This window comes from Podarcis bocagei (assembly GCF_964188305.1).
Source record: "Podarcis bocagei genome assembly, chromosome: 10".
NCBI classification, from domain to species: domain Eukaryota; kingdom Metazoa; phylum Chordata; class Lepidosauria; order Squamata; family Lacertidae; genus Podarcis; species Podarcis bocagei.
Genome location: NC_138135.1, coordinates 70,277,359 through 70,291,431, shown reverse-complemented (window position 1 = coordinate 70,291,431; position 14,073 = coordinate 70,277,359). Strand labels below are relative to the sequence as shown.

The 14,073-nt window shown below is 45.9% G+C and overlaps 1 protein-coding gene across 1 annotated transcript in view; it reads left to right on the top strand.

The window, feature by feature from the left end:
- The window catches only part of ERGIC2 (ERGIC and golgi 2), a 35,439-nt gene that overhangs the window by 7,520 nt on the left and 13,846 nt on the right, over nt 1–14,073 (top strand). The window contains exons 4-9 of the mRNA XM_081211799.1: nt 4,408–4,516; nt 7,991–8,037; nt 9,236–9,306; nt 9,925–9,965; nt 12,396–12,497; nt 13,655–13,750. Coding sequence (XP_081067925.1) covers nt 4,408–4,516; nt 7,991–8,037; nt 9,236–9,306; nt 9,925–9,965; nt 12,396–12,497; nt 13,655–13,750 — 466 coding nt within the window. The remainder of the gene's footprint in view (nt 1–4,407; nt 4,517–7,990; nt 8,038–9,235; nt 9,307–9,924; nt 9,966–12,395; nt 12,498–13,654; nt 13,751–14,073) is intronic.

The window sequence follows — 14,073 nt, the reverse complement described above, 5'->3', positions numbered from 1 at the left end:
CATGTGCGGCATCCCGTGCGGTCGCCATGCGAGAGGCACTCTGTATGCGCAGCGCCCATGCTGACTGCGCGCGCCCTCGGACACTCTGCGGCTGGGGGGAGGCAGGAGCCATCTTGTCACACACACACTCAGAGTGGCACCCCTCTGCCCCCCACTTTGGACGCCCCTGTCTACCCCATGTTGACTAGAGTCAGAAGTTCTCATGACTCTCATTCTCTGGAAGACCCCTGATTTGGGTAAATAACCCTACAAATTTGGGTCAACACTCTTGGATGAAAAGGCTTTAAAGCCCTTTACGACCTAGGACCCTCATACCTACGGGACCGCCTCTCCTGGTATGTCCCACAGAAGACCTTACGGTCTTCAAACAAAAACATTTTGGAGGTCCCGGGCCACAGTGAGGTTAGGCTGGCCTCAACCAGAGCCAGGGCTTTTTCGGCTGTGGCTCCGATCTGGTGGAACGCTCTGTCACAAGAGACTAGGGCCCTGCGGGACTTGACATCTTTCCGCAGGGCCTGCAAGACAGAGCTGTTCCACCAGGCCTTTGGCCAGGACACAGCCTGACCCCCTCCTTTGGCAATCCTCACAGAACTCTAGCCCAATGGTTGCCATTAATCTGATTTGAACTGATTTTATAATGAACTGATTTTAGAATGTTGTATTATTTTACTGTTGCTAGCCACTCTGAGCCTGGCTTCGGCTGGGGAGGGCAGGATATAAATTTTTTTTAAAATTATTATTATTATTATTATACAGTAATGGTGTTTTAAATGTAGCACCTTAATGTAAAAAAATGCTGCTTCCTCCAAGTGTTGTTGTTGGCAGCAGTGTTCAGAATGGCACAGGTCTTGGGTGGCTTGGAGGTTGATTGTCACTGACAAAGAAAATCGGGTCCAGAGGAATTTGACCAGAAGGGGGAAGGATTTAGAAGCCAAGTATGACGAGGACGCGGGTGGCACTGTGGGTTAAACCACAGAGCCTAGGACTTGCCGATCAGAAGGTCGGCGGTTCGAATCCCCGCGACGGGGCGAGTGCCCATTGCTCAGTCCCTGCTCCTGCCAACCTAGCAGTTCAAAAGCACATCAAAGTGCAAGTAGATAAATAGGTACCCCTCCAGCAGGAACGTAAACGGTGTTTCCATGCGCTGCTCTGGTTCGCCAGAAGCGGCTTAGTCATGCTGGCCACATGACCCAGAAGCTGTACGCCGGCTCTCTCGGCCAATAAAGTAAGATGAGCGCCACAACCCAAGTCGGTCACGACTGGACCTAACGGTCAGGGGTCCCTTTACTTTATGACGAGGAGTGGGTATGTTTAGCCCGGAGAAGAGGTGATTAAAGCGAGACATCATGATCTTCAGATATGCAGAAGGTGGAGCGGTCTTGTTCTCTGTTGTTCCAGAGGGAAGGAGAAGGACAAGAACAAATGGTTGGAAATTGCAGGGGAGCAGATCTTGGCTGAATATCAGGAGAAACCTCCTGTCAGGAAGGCAGATGTTTGACAGTGGGAGCAGGCCACCGTGGGGGATGGTTGCCTCTCTGTCGCTGGAGGAGTTGCAGCAGAGACACTGATCGGTCAGGGCTGCCAATATCTGCATCTTGCATTGTGCACAGAGGGTTAGGATAGATGACTTTCAGGGTGCATTCCAATGCTTGCGATTCTCAGGCTTTCCTCCACCAGGGAGGAAACACAGAAAAGGACTAGCTGTGTGCAGAAAATACCTCAGTGTGGCCATGCGTGAAGGCCCTGTTTTTTTGTGTACAGTGGTACCTTGGTACTCAAACAGCTTCGTTCCCAAGCAAATCGGCTCCCAAACTCCACAAACCCAGAAGTGAGTTTTCCGGTTTGCGAACGTTTTTCAGAAGCTGAATATCCAACGCAGTTTCCGTAGCTTCCAGTTGAGTGCAGGAAGCTCCTGCAGCCAATCAGAAGCCGAGCCTTGCTTTTCGAACAGTTTTGGGAGTTGAATTGACTCCAGGAATGGATTAAGTTCGAGAACCAAAGTACCGCTGTACAGGAATGACTTCATTGGCATGGCATATAGCATCTTGAAGGTAATCTGAGGTCCACTTTTTATGTTTAAATCCTTTGCTCAGAAGTCAGCTTCAGTACCCACCTGGAATTATCCTGAAACTCACGGAGTTCAGCTCCTGTTTCTCCTTTAACCTCTTAATGAATTCTGATTCCAAGGGTTGGATTCTGTTTTTTAATGCACTGATTGGAAAGACCAGCGACTCTAGCAAAAGGAGATAGTGCACTTGGGAACAGCCCCAAGGGATTTCCATGCCCAGGATAGAAAATCCAAATGGCACTCCTCCATTTAGTAATGAATACAGTGGTGCCCCGCAAGATGAATGCCTCGCTAGACGGAAAACCCGCTAGACGAAAGGGTTTTCCGTTTTGGAGGTGCTTCGCAAAATGAATTTCCTATGGGCTTGCTTCGCAAGACGACAATGTCTTGCGAGTTCCTACGGGTTTTTTTCCTCCCCCCCCCTTTTCCCCAAGCTGCTAAGCCGCTTATCAGCTGATCCTAAGCCGCTAGGCCGCTTAACAGCTGATCCCCTAAGCTGCTTAACAGCTGATCCGCTAAGCCGCTTATCAGCTGATCTGCTAAGCCGCTAAACCGCTTATCAGCTGATCCGCTAAGCCGCTAATAGCGCTAAGCCGCTAAGCCGCTAATGGGCTTGCTTCGCAAGACGAAAAAACCGCAAGACGAAGAGACTCGCGGAACGGATTCTTTTCGTCTTGCGAGGCACCACTGTAAATGATTTGCCATTTGCTTCCCTTTCATCATATCTCAAAACCTACCACCTGAGACAGGTTTCCAAAACGTACCTGATGTTGGGGCTGGCCTTGATAAATAGCTAGTTGCTAATTCACCTACGTGGCAGTTTCTGGGATACAACTGAGGGGATTTGCCAGACTTTGTAGGCAGCGTTAAATGAACAGAAACACTATTTGTGGCTGCCTTTTTCGCCCTCTTGCACAGGCAGGCTATTACTCCAAAGTCCCCAAATTATACCTCCTTCCCCACTGAATTTTGGGGGGTTGTGCCACAGGACTTGCTCCCCAAGAAGTGTGCACAGCCTTGGATTTCTTTTTGAACGATTAGCATTGTTATGTTTTGCTTGCCCGAATGATTACTCAGCCTTAATGAAAAGGCTGCTTTCTGAATACCTGAACTGAACACATTGTGCTACAGACTGGCCTCTATTCCTTTTCCGCTGCTTTTCATGTGTGCTCTTTGCTCATTAGGAGCAAAAAGAAAAAAGGTTGAGAATTTGCTTTTTAAAACCTGTAATTGGTACAAAAAGCATTCCTCCCCTCTTTTTTTTTGGCAGACCTTTTCCGGGTTTTTGCATTGCAAGAACTCATTGGGCTTCTTTTACTGAATATAGTGTGCCCTTTCCTACCACAGATCAACCCCTTCACCCATTTTTATGATTCCTCAGATATAGAATTTGCAAGTTGTGTACTTGCGCTCGCAGGCTTCCCGTAATCGTTTGGTTGGCCACTGCGAGAAATTGGAACAGGATGCCTGGGCCAGATAGGCCTGTGCTCTGATTCAGCAAGGCTTTTTTGTTGTTGTTCTTGTTGCTTGTGTAGACCATTGCCTTTTAGGAATAACGATTGTGACATTCACCTAAGCTCTCCCCTTCCATGTCCTCTGAGGGGCATCGTGAGAACTGATCAATCACACTGAAGAGTGGGAAAGGGGAGATGAATTAGGGGACACAAGGCTGGGCAGCGTGTCTGGAGGTCCTGGGCTGCCTAGACAAGACCCTTTGTGGCCTCGCTGATGTGGTCCGAAGGAAAGCAGAGCAGGACATTTGGCACCAGCTTAGCTGCCAGAGTTGCCAGAAGGAAGCTTGCAGGGCGCCATCCGGCCGTCTTAGGATTGTGTTGGGTTTCCTCCTCCTGAAGATATCCCATAAGGCAGCAGAGGTGTCGGATCAGAGTTTTCTTTCTCCTAGATGGGCTACTTTCCCAGTTTTCCGAGGCCAGTCTGACTCTCATTTCCCTCAACGGCACATGCAGAAACTGTCTTCTTGACTGCTGGACCCACTGCTGGCTTCGTCTGCTCAATCCGCCAGAGTCTGTATTTGCACGCAGGGGTCTCTAACTCAGTGAGGGTTTGAGACCCCTTGGCCACCCTGTCCTGGTTTAGTCGCCCAGTCAAAGCTGTTCTTGGGGTGTGGCTGCTGTCGCATGCAGACAGCTTCTAGCAGCAGAGTAATTTTTCCTGAGTTTGCATTACTGTCCTGAAGCAGAGTAGGGAGAAACTTTTCAAACTGCATCGCTTAATATATTCATGTGTTTAGTAGAAAGTGTGTTCCACATTACCTTTTTTCTCCTTGCAAATTTAATGGATATTGTATTTATGCTAGCTCTTTCTTTCTTTCTTCCCAGTTTCTTTAATAGCGTTTACAACGATGGCTCTCTTAACCATAATGGAGTTTATGGTCTATCGAGACACCTGGATGAAATATGAATATGAAGTAGATAAAGATTTTACAAGGTAATTTTTCGCTCATTTGCTTTTCAAACCTGTGCGGATGGCATGCTGTTTTACGCTTCCTAAAAACATCTTGCCTGCCCTCAGGCAATAGCTTTCAGATTTCCATTTGAATCCAGGATGCCCTGGTAATAGCAACGCCCAGCTGCTTGAGAAGCTGAAAAACAAAATTATTACCTATCTCCTGGGGCAAGAAGAATTGAGGAGAGGAAGCATGGCATTTAGTCAACAGATGTGACCAGTTACCTGGGGATAATTCATGTTATTCTGGCAGCACGAGAACCATTACTGTGTGGCTGGACTCCATGCCTTCTCAGTAATGTCTGTAGGAAGAAATCACATGACGATTGATTTGGTTACTTCTAATATGAACGTTGTCCTTGAGCTTGTGATCAAATCCATCACCTATGCCCATGAGGTTGCTGGTCACATTCTGTAGGAATTAATGTGCTTTCCTGCCTTTCAGAATCAGCTGCCATGCTGGTTGGGCATTTAGTATTTAAAAGTCTGACACCATTGGATTTGCATGTTCTTGCAGTTATCCATTTGATGCTGGCCATGGTTAAGAGTGCAGGGACACGGGTGGCGCTGTGGGTTAAATCACAGAGCCTAGGACTTGCCGATCAGAAGGTCGGCAGTTCGAATCCCCGCGACGGGGGGAGCTCCTGTTGCCAACCTAGCAGTTCGAAAGCATGTCAAAGTGCAAGTAGATAAATAGGTACCGCTCTGGCGGAAAGGTAAACGGCGTTTCCGTGTGCTGCTCTGGTTCGCCAGAAGCGGCTTAGTCATGCTGGCCACTTGACGCCGAAGCAGTACGCCGGCTCCCTCGGCCAGTAAAGCGAGATGAGCGCTGCAATCCCAGAGTCGGCCTCGACTGGACCTAATGGTCAGGGGTCCCTTTACCTTTATGGTTAAGAGTTAAAAATGGCCTGCAGGATTGTGCAGTCATTCCCCTCAAGGGTGAAGTCTCCTTTCCCTTTCCCACAAGACCTCATCTTTATTTACCTATTATTATTTTGATTGATTGATTGAATTTCTATACCGCCCTATACCCGGAGCTCTCAGGGTGGTTGACAGGACAAAATCAAAATATAAAACCAGTGTATATCTCCTTTCCTCACAGAAGAGGTCAGGGCGGCTAACAACCATCCTTCAATAACCATCATTAAATAAATCATGCCCCTGCTCAACAATAACTTTGGGATAAAATTGTAAAAAAAAGCTCAACAACTGTGGTCGGCCCTCATGCTTGTTCACTTCATCAGATCTGGCTCTCTTTGAAAAAAGTTTGGGCACCCCCAGTTTAAGGCTTCATTGGGGCCCATTTTGGGGAGTTTTCCACTTGGTAACCACTGGGGAAAGAGTCCTTTCAGTGGTGGCATCCTGGTTATAAAATTACCCCCCCCCAAACACTTTCCATGCCATTTTCAATCAGCTGAACACCTTTTCATTCCGTCCAGGGTTTTTAATCTGCTATAAGTCTGGGGCTCGCTATTTACCGTGATTTTTGAGCTGTTTGAAGCTCTGACTTCAATTCTTGTTTATGGCCCAACCCAAGTTCATCTTAACCACAGTTAATCTCAGTGCTATAACAGCGGTTAAAGCTTGCAACGAATTCGTAATCGATGGGAAGAGAGCATACAATCCGCGACTTGCTCCCAGTCTCTTAAACATGGCTAATGGGTCGCCTGCCTTGCATTCCCCAAGCTGAGAAATAATAATAATATTCAGATCAGAGCATGTGTCTGCCTGCTGTGCATCGCTTTGGGGAGTCATCAGCGTCTTGCGTCTCTGTTTGAAGCCGATGTGATCTTAATGCTTTGGCAAATAATAGCTGTTGTGCATTTTGGCTCCTTGCCCTGTTGTCATGGAGATAATTGGCTGATGTCAGCAGCAGTCTAATGAGCAGGAGGTGCCTGGAAATTTTGAGATGCTGTACCCCTTGGTAAGAAGTCCCAGGTGAACTATCTTGCCTTGTTTGACCAGTTAAATGTGGGGGCTCCTTCCTAAATCTATTGACTTGCTTCAACTTCCTGTTCCTTATATAAAAGAAAAAGAGTATTTTGAGTGTTTCTGCCTTTCCACCTTATCCGAGGCTCTGCATATCTTTCAATATTCCTGCCAGCCTTTTAAGAAGCACTGTGATAGTTCACAGTATTACGCACACGGAAGTCACTGAATGTAGGTACTTTCGTAGGAGTTTCTTCCAATTTCTTCAGACGGGTCTGTTCAACTCGCAGATACAACCACTTTTATCCGGTGCTGATTTGTATGTAGAGAGGTTACGTCTTGCTTTAAATAGAAATGCAAACTTGGTTCCTTTCCTTACTTCCTCTTGTGGGTGTGAACGCAAGCAGAAGTGAAGCAAATTATAAGCATTCCCGCTCAGATAGCTTAATTGAGGCTTTCTGCGAGGAGAAATGCTTTGCCAAGGTGAGATTTTGCAGTAGTCATTGGCCTCTAGTGCAAAATGATCGGCATTTTGACTGGACATAGATAGAGCACCAAGCAGAATGTTCTTTACTCGGGATTCACAAACAGCAATTTGAAAGAGGAGCAGGAATACAATACTTTGCGGTCATGAGATATTCACCGCACTTCTGGGGCAGCAGTCATGTGAGAGATAGCCCAAACATAATTATTTGAATCCTACAAACTGTGATTTGGGAGATTAGGGACTTAGCTCATGGTTTCCATGCAGCGTTATGTGCAAACTGAGGAAGGCCAAATATGCAAGAAGTGAAGTTACAGGGAACCAGGCAGAGGGCCTTCTCGGTGGTGGCGCCTGCCCTGTGGAATGCCCTCCCATCAGATGTCGAAGAAATCTGAAGGCAGCCCTATTTAAGGACGTTTTTAATGACTGATGTTTTTAATGTATTTTTAATCTTTTGTCGGAAGCCTCCCAGAGTGGCTGGGGAAACCCAGCCAGATGGGCTGGGTATAAATAGTAATTATTATTATTATTATTATTATTATTATTATTATTATTATTATTATTATTTATATTTATTTATTATTTGTTCCAGAAGTTAAGAGGTGACACCCACCATTCTTTTGCAATGTGGCAAATGCCTCTCTAAATCTGCCTTTAGCCTTCTGGCTCAGAATTCACGGTATACACTCGTAGTTCAGATACAAATGATCTGCTGTCTCTTACGAAGCTTGTGAGCCACTGTATGCCATAGGAATTACAGTTGTACCTTGGATCCCAAACGCCTTGAGAGTCAAATGTTTTGGCTCCCGGACACCACCGAGTGAGTGTTCCAGTTTGCGAACGTTCTTTGGAACCCGAATGTCCGACACGGCTTCCGATTGCGTGCAGGAAGCTTCTGCAGCCAATCGGAAGCCCCACCTTGGTGTCGAACGTTTTCAGAAGTTGAACGGATTCCGTTCGACAACCAAGGTATGACTGTATTCTACAGCAATCTCACGTAGCTTTTGTGAAATTGACATGCTGTGTCTTCTTTTCCCCCCTAGCAAATTAAGAATCAATATAGACATTACTGTCGCAATGAAGTGTCAGTGTAAGTATTCTAATGCAATGCTGTTAATTTTTTCAGTTTGAAATTACTGTTTTTGTTATGGAAATAGGAGGGCACTATCTATTACCCACAAAAACAAGAGTTGATGCCAAAAATTGTGTCCCCGGGACTGTGTGATCATTTACCTCATGGCACGGGGATGTTAATTTTTGCAATAATTTCTTTTTTAAATACACACACACACATTTTTTTTCCTTTTTCCTTTTTATTCAGTAGTAATCCAAAAGAAGTGATGTTGAAAATATAATAAATGATAATAAGGGAAATATATTATATATAGCTTTCTTGATCTGCATAATAATATCTTTAAAGTTTTACTGGAATGGATTATAATAAAATGTGTGGATTTACATTTTCTAGTACTTTATTACACTACCCCATTTTTCTATAAAACAAACTTAATGTGGTAAATCTGCTCAGAGCAAGTGCTTTCCATATTTCTAAGTGCAGACATTCTTTAATTCACAAAGTAAACCTGATTTTTCTGATTTTTCTCTGGTATAAATCCTCATTTACTAATGCTCTGGACTAAGTTCAACTTTGCTAAGCTGGATGAGCTTTGCATCACATAAAACTTTAGATAATAAGACATTTGTGGGTTTTTTCTGTTGCCTCTAACGATTATGGTTTTTACTTGGAAGAGGGAAAGGGGAAATAATCAGCCCAGTTCTGTCTTTAGGGGGGGGGAAGCATTCATTCTTTTCTTACTGTAAGAAAAAGAAAAATAGAAGTGCACATTGGAGCTAATATAAAGCAAAATGAGCTGAAATAATGCCCATATACTTTGCGGCAGCCTTCTCCTAAACTAAGGCATTGTAAAATTTGTTTGTCCTTTTTTACTTATCAGACGTGCTGACAGCAGTCTGTAGCAACAAACCACGCAAGGCTTTGCTGTCATGAAAGGACTGTGACATTTCCAAAGTCCTCATTAGGAAGAAACGGGTCACTTAAGGTGCTGCAATTGGGCGGCTCAAAAAACTCACCATTGCACAATCTTTTTTCACGTGTGCAGCGCCAAAGGTCGCTGTGACAAACTGAGATCTCCTTAAGAGGCAGAAGGAAGAAAACCTGACATTTTTCAAGACAAACCGTTAGAAAAAGAGCAGTTAGATATGCCAGTTTTACAGGCCTGTTTTTATTCTTACCTGCCTGCCTTAACATTTGAACTTTTTTGCGACAGATATCGGGGCCGACGTTCTAGATCTGGCAGAAACAATGGTATCCTCTGCTGATGGATTAGTTTACGAGCCAGTAAGTTCGCTCCATTCCATTCATAAATGTAGATTCTATTCATAAATGTACATTCTATTCAAAGGTAGAGGGGCATAGAAAACTACTTTTCATTTTAATGAGCCTAGGCAAAGATCCACAGTTTGCAGAGGCCCTGTGCACAAGGTTTAGGTGTGTAAAACAAGATGGATGAACCTTAGAGAATGTGCAGGGTTCCCCCTGCTATCCTTGGACTACAACTCCCATTATCCTTAGCTAGCAGGATAAAGTCCCTGTTCCAAGGATATTGTAGTCCAGATTTTAGACTGGGGGGTGGGGGAGGTGAGGAATGCCAAGAAGAGCAAGGCTTGAAGGCAAGTTCATGCATTAACATAAGCTTAGTTTCATTTGAGGATTGATCATTGCTGTGGGGCTGAACATTTTCCATTCCTTAAAATATATATATATTAAATTCATAAAATCTAGTAATGTGAGGGATACAAAACCAGTTTCAAATCTGTGACTATCTCTTTTTAAATCTTTCTTGTTGCTCTTTGGAAAATTAAGATATTTACATGGCGTGTGAAATTAACACAGCATTCTTTAATTTTTGCTTGCTTTGCGGAACTCTTTACTGAATGTCGATCTTCTCCGTTGCAGGTAATATTTGAACTCAGTCCTTTGCAAAGAGAGTGGCAAAGGTAAGAAATAATACCGGTGCAATACAGTGCATGTAAGCAGGCCGAATAAGGGTGGGTGTTTAAATTTGACACACACAGTTTCCACTTAAAACTAAGAAATAAAAATAAACAGCTAATGGCTCACAATGCCCTTAGGGGCCTTCTGCAGTTCAAGTCCATTTGCTGTGTAATTTCTGCAAATGGAGCTGGCTGCAGTCGTAATAGATCGATCTACTGCCTGTTTGGGAAAACCTCCGGATTTTGCTGGGCAGTAACTCCCAGATCCTTGACCCGTGGCTGCGATGACTGGGGCTGATGGGAGTTGGAGTCCTGCAACATATTTGTGGTCAAAGGTTCCTCATCCCTGGACTACTGCAGCGCATTGTTTGTGGGGCTGCCTTTCAAAAACAGCTCGGAAACTTGGCTTAGTTCGGTATACAGCTGTGGACTGGAACCAGTCTGATGGAGCGCATCCCACCGATTCTTAAGCAGCTGTACTGGCTACCAGTTTGCATCAGAGCACAATACAAAGTGCCGGTCTCCAATCCCCCGGTTCCTTGGCATCCATCTGTTTCGGAAGAGTGTGCCTTTGGGGGTGAGGTCAAGCTGTTGGAAGGTTGCAGCGCCTTCTGTAGCTCTAGAGACTGATACAGGAGCTGTTTTGCTGTTTCGCTGCAGCTGGGGCAGATGAAGGCGTCCGGTTGTGCCGCTGCAGATGCTCCACTGCGTTTCTTCTCTCTGTGCTCCTCCCAGTGATCATTTCAACTTGACTTGACTGCCTGCCTCCAGGCACTGAGTTTTTAAGGGGCTCCCTTGCTCCTGCATTAACATACAGTGGTGCTGAGACCGTCTTTGCACGGTGCTGTGCCATATGGGGCTCAAGTCTGGGAATCATCCAAAACTGGGCGAAGGGATATTGTGTCAGTAAAAACTATGCTGGCGTAGCCCCACGCCACACAGCCCTCCCTTGCTTTGGGGAGGAGTGGGCTGGAACACGACCCTCTTAAAGATCAAGGGAAGTAATAGATCATCTAGATCTATTACTACCATCTAGATCAAGGGAAGTAATAGTGCCACTGTATTCTGCTCTGGTCAGACCTCACCTGGAGTACTGTGTCCAGTTCTGGGCACCACAGTTCAAGAAGGACACTGACAAACTGGAACGTGTCCAGAGGAGGGCAACCAAAATGGTCAAAGGCCTGGAAACGATGCCTTATGAGGAACGGCTAAGGGAGCTGGGCATGTTTAGCCAGGAGAAGAGGAGGTTAAGGGGTGATATGATAGCCATGTTCAAATATATAAAAGGATGTCACATAGAGGAGGGAGAAAGGTTGTTTTCTGCTGCTCCAGAGAAGCGGACATGGAGCAATGGATCCAAACTACAAGAAAGAAGATTCCACCTAAACATTAGGAAGAACTTCCTGACAGTTAGAGCTGTTCGACAGTGGAATTTGCTGCCAAGGAGTGTGGTGGAGTCTCCTACTTTGGAGGTCTTTAAGCAGAGGCTTGACAACCCTATGTCAGGAGTGCTCTGATGGTGTTTCCTGCTTGGCAGGGGGTTGGACTCGATGGCCCTTGTGGTCTCTTCCAACTCTATGATTCTATGATTCTATAAAGGTAAAGGTAAAGGGACCCCTGACCATTAGGTCCAGTCGTGACCGACTCTGGGGTTGCGGCGCTCATCTCACTTTATTGGCCAAGGGAGCCGGTGTACAGCTTCTGGGTCATGTGGCCAGCATGACTAAGCCACTTCTGGTGAACCAGAGCAGCGCACGGAAACGCCGTTTACCTTCCTGCTGGAGCGGTACCTATTTATCTACTTGCACTTTGACGTGCAAAGTAGAGAGGCTTTTTTGAGACTGGGTGGAGAGAGAAAGCTGCCTTCTGCTCATACAGGGAGGGAAAGAAGTATTTGATCCCGTGCTAAGTTTGCCCGTTTGCCCTCTGACGAAAAAAATGACCAGTCCGTAATTTTAATGGTAGGATAATTCTAGCTGCGAGAGACAGAATAACAACAGGAAAAACCCCCAGAACCCCAGAAGACAAAAGTCAGAGATTCTGTCTCTCACAGCTACAATAAACGTACCATTAAAATTACGGACTGGTCATTTCTTTGTCAGAGGGCAAATTTAGCAGGGGGTCAAATACTTCTTTCCCTCACTGTATGACATTTGGGTGCAACTTTGAAGGTTTTTTTCCTGTCTCAAATTGTTGTCGCTCGCAAATAAGAGTAGCCAGTATCTTGTGCGTGTTTGTGTATAGATGACTAAATCCTGTACAGCTTTATTGTGTCCATGTCACACATGGAGTGGGGAACCTGTGGTCCTCCAGATGTGCTTGGGCTCAAGGATGATGTGTGTTGGGCATCAAATAACATCTGGAAGGCCGTGGGTTTCCCAACCCTGCTTTTACGCGGCTGAATTCTTTCTCCGTTATCCATCTGAATTGCAGGATGCTGCAGATAATTCAGAGCAGGCTGCAGGAAGAACACTCCCTCCAAGACATAATATTTAAAAGTGCTCTAAAAAGTGCCTCGACGGCACTACCACCAAGGTAAACGTTTGCGGTTCGCAGTTCATCCTTTGCTTCAAGCATTTACTATATGCAGGGGAATTAAAAATAATAACAATTGCCGTATTTTTCGCTCCATAGGGCGCACCGGACCATAGGGTGCACCTAGTTTTTAGGGGGGGGGGAATCAAGGAAAAAAAATATTATTTTTTCCCCCCCCCAGCCCCAAAGAGCAGCGTACAGGCTTCCCGCAGCCTCTCCCTGCTGGAGGGGTTGCACATGGCTATGGCACAAGCCAAGGCAGCCAGCGGGATGGATCTCGCTCGCTGTTTTGGCTTCCTCTTTAGCCCTACACCACCTCTCCCTGCCAGGAGAGGCTGCGTGGGACTAAAGAAGCCATAGCCACGTGCAGCCTCTCCCTGCCGGAGGGGCTGTGTGCGGCTATCCCTGAAGCCTGGAGAGGGAGAGGGGTCGGTGCGCACCAACTCCTCTCACTCTCCAGGCTTCAGCGAAAGCAACGCGAAGCCTTTGGAGCACGGAGGGAGCGCTCCCTCTGCGCTTCGGAGGCTTAGCGTTGCTATTGCTCAAGCCAAGGAGCCTGCATTCGCCCCATGGGACGCACACACCTTTCCCCTCAATTTTTGGAGGGGGAAAAGTGAGTCCTATAGAGCAAAAAATATGGTATATACATGTGGTCTTATGCGTGTTTCTTCAGAGGTAAATGCCATTGCCCTCAAGGTGTGTTTAAGATCGTCATACTGATCTGCAGGTTACTCACTTCTGTAGTCTCCTCCCCACAGAAAACAATGCTACGCTTGCTCACCAGCAAGTTCCAGTGAAACTAATGGCTCTTAAATGTGTTTTTTGAGGAACTTAAGGGGCAAGGAAAGGAAGTGATTTGACAGTTCTGACATGCATTCCAAAATAGCTCAGGCCTGTAAGGATATTCTTCCTGGATGTTGCCATTGTTGGCACCGTGTCTCTTTTTGCTTCTGAAATCAAGCATGCCCTTTCCTTTCTTCCTGTCATAGGCTGAAGTCAACAATGACTTCTGGGCTTCTGAGGAGCTCAACTTTTGGCTTCTTCTGCTGTTTGTTTGCCCAGTACTGCAAATAGCGAAACTGGTGACACAGAAATGCCCGCGGTGCGTGAAAAGTAACGCTATCCGTGGCTGTAACTCGTTTTCCTTCTTCCATCAGGGAGGACAAGTCATTCCAACCTCCAGATGCCTGCAGAATTCACGGGCAGCTGTATGTTAATAAAGTCGCAGGGAACTTTCACATAACTGTGGGCAAGTATGTTCATTTCATTTACTGAAAACACTATAAACCAACTCCTCCCTCCGTTATCGGCATGTTGGGGGCTTCACTTTATGATGGACAGATCAGCAGTGAGATCATACGCATGTCTACCTTGAAGCAAATTCATAGAATCATAGATTTTTAGACTTGGAAAGGGACCACGAGCTATGATTGCGTCCTTCCTCATTTTGTCCAGCCCCTCAATGCAAGAATCCTTCGCCCAACGTGGGGCTCAAATCCATGACCCTGAGGTGATTCCCATCCCCTTTTTTTATAACACTGCTTTTGATTTTTTTTAAAGCCGTTTGGGATTTTTC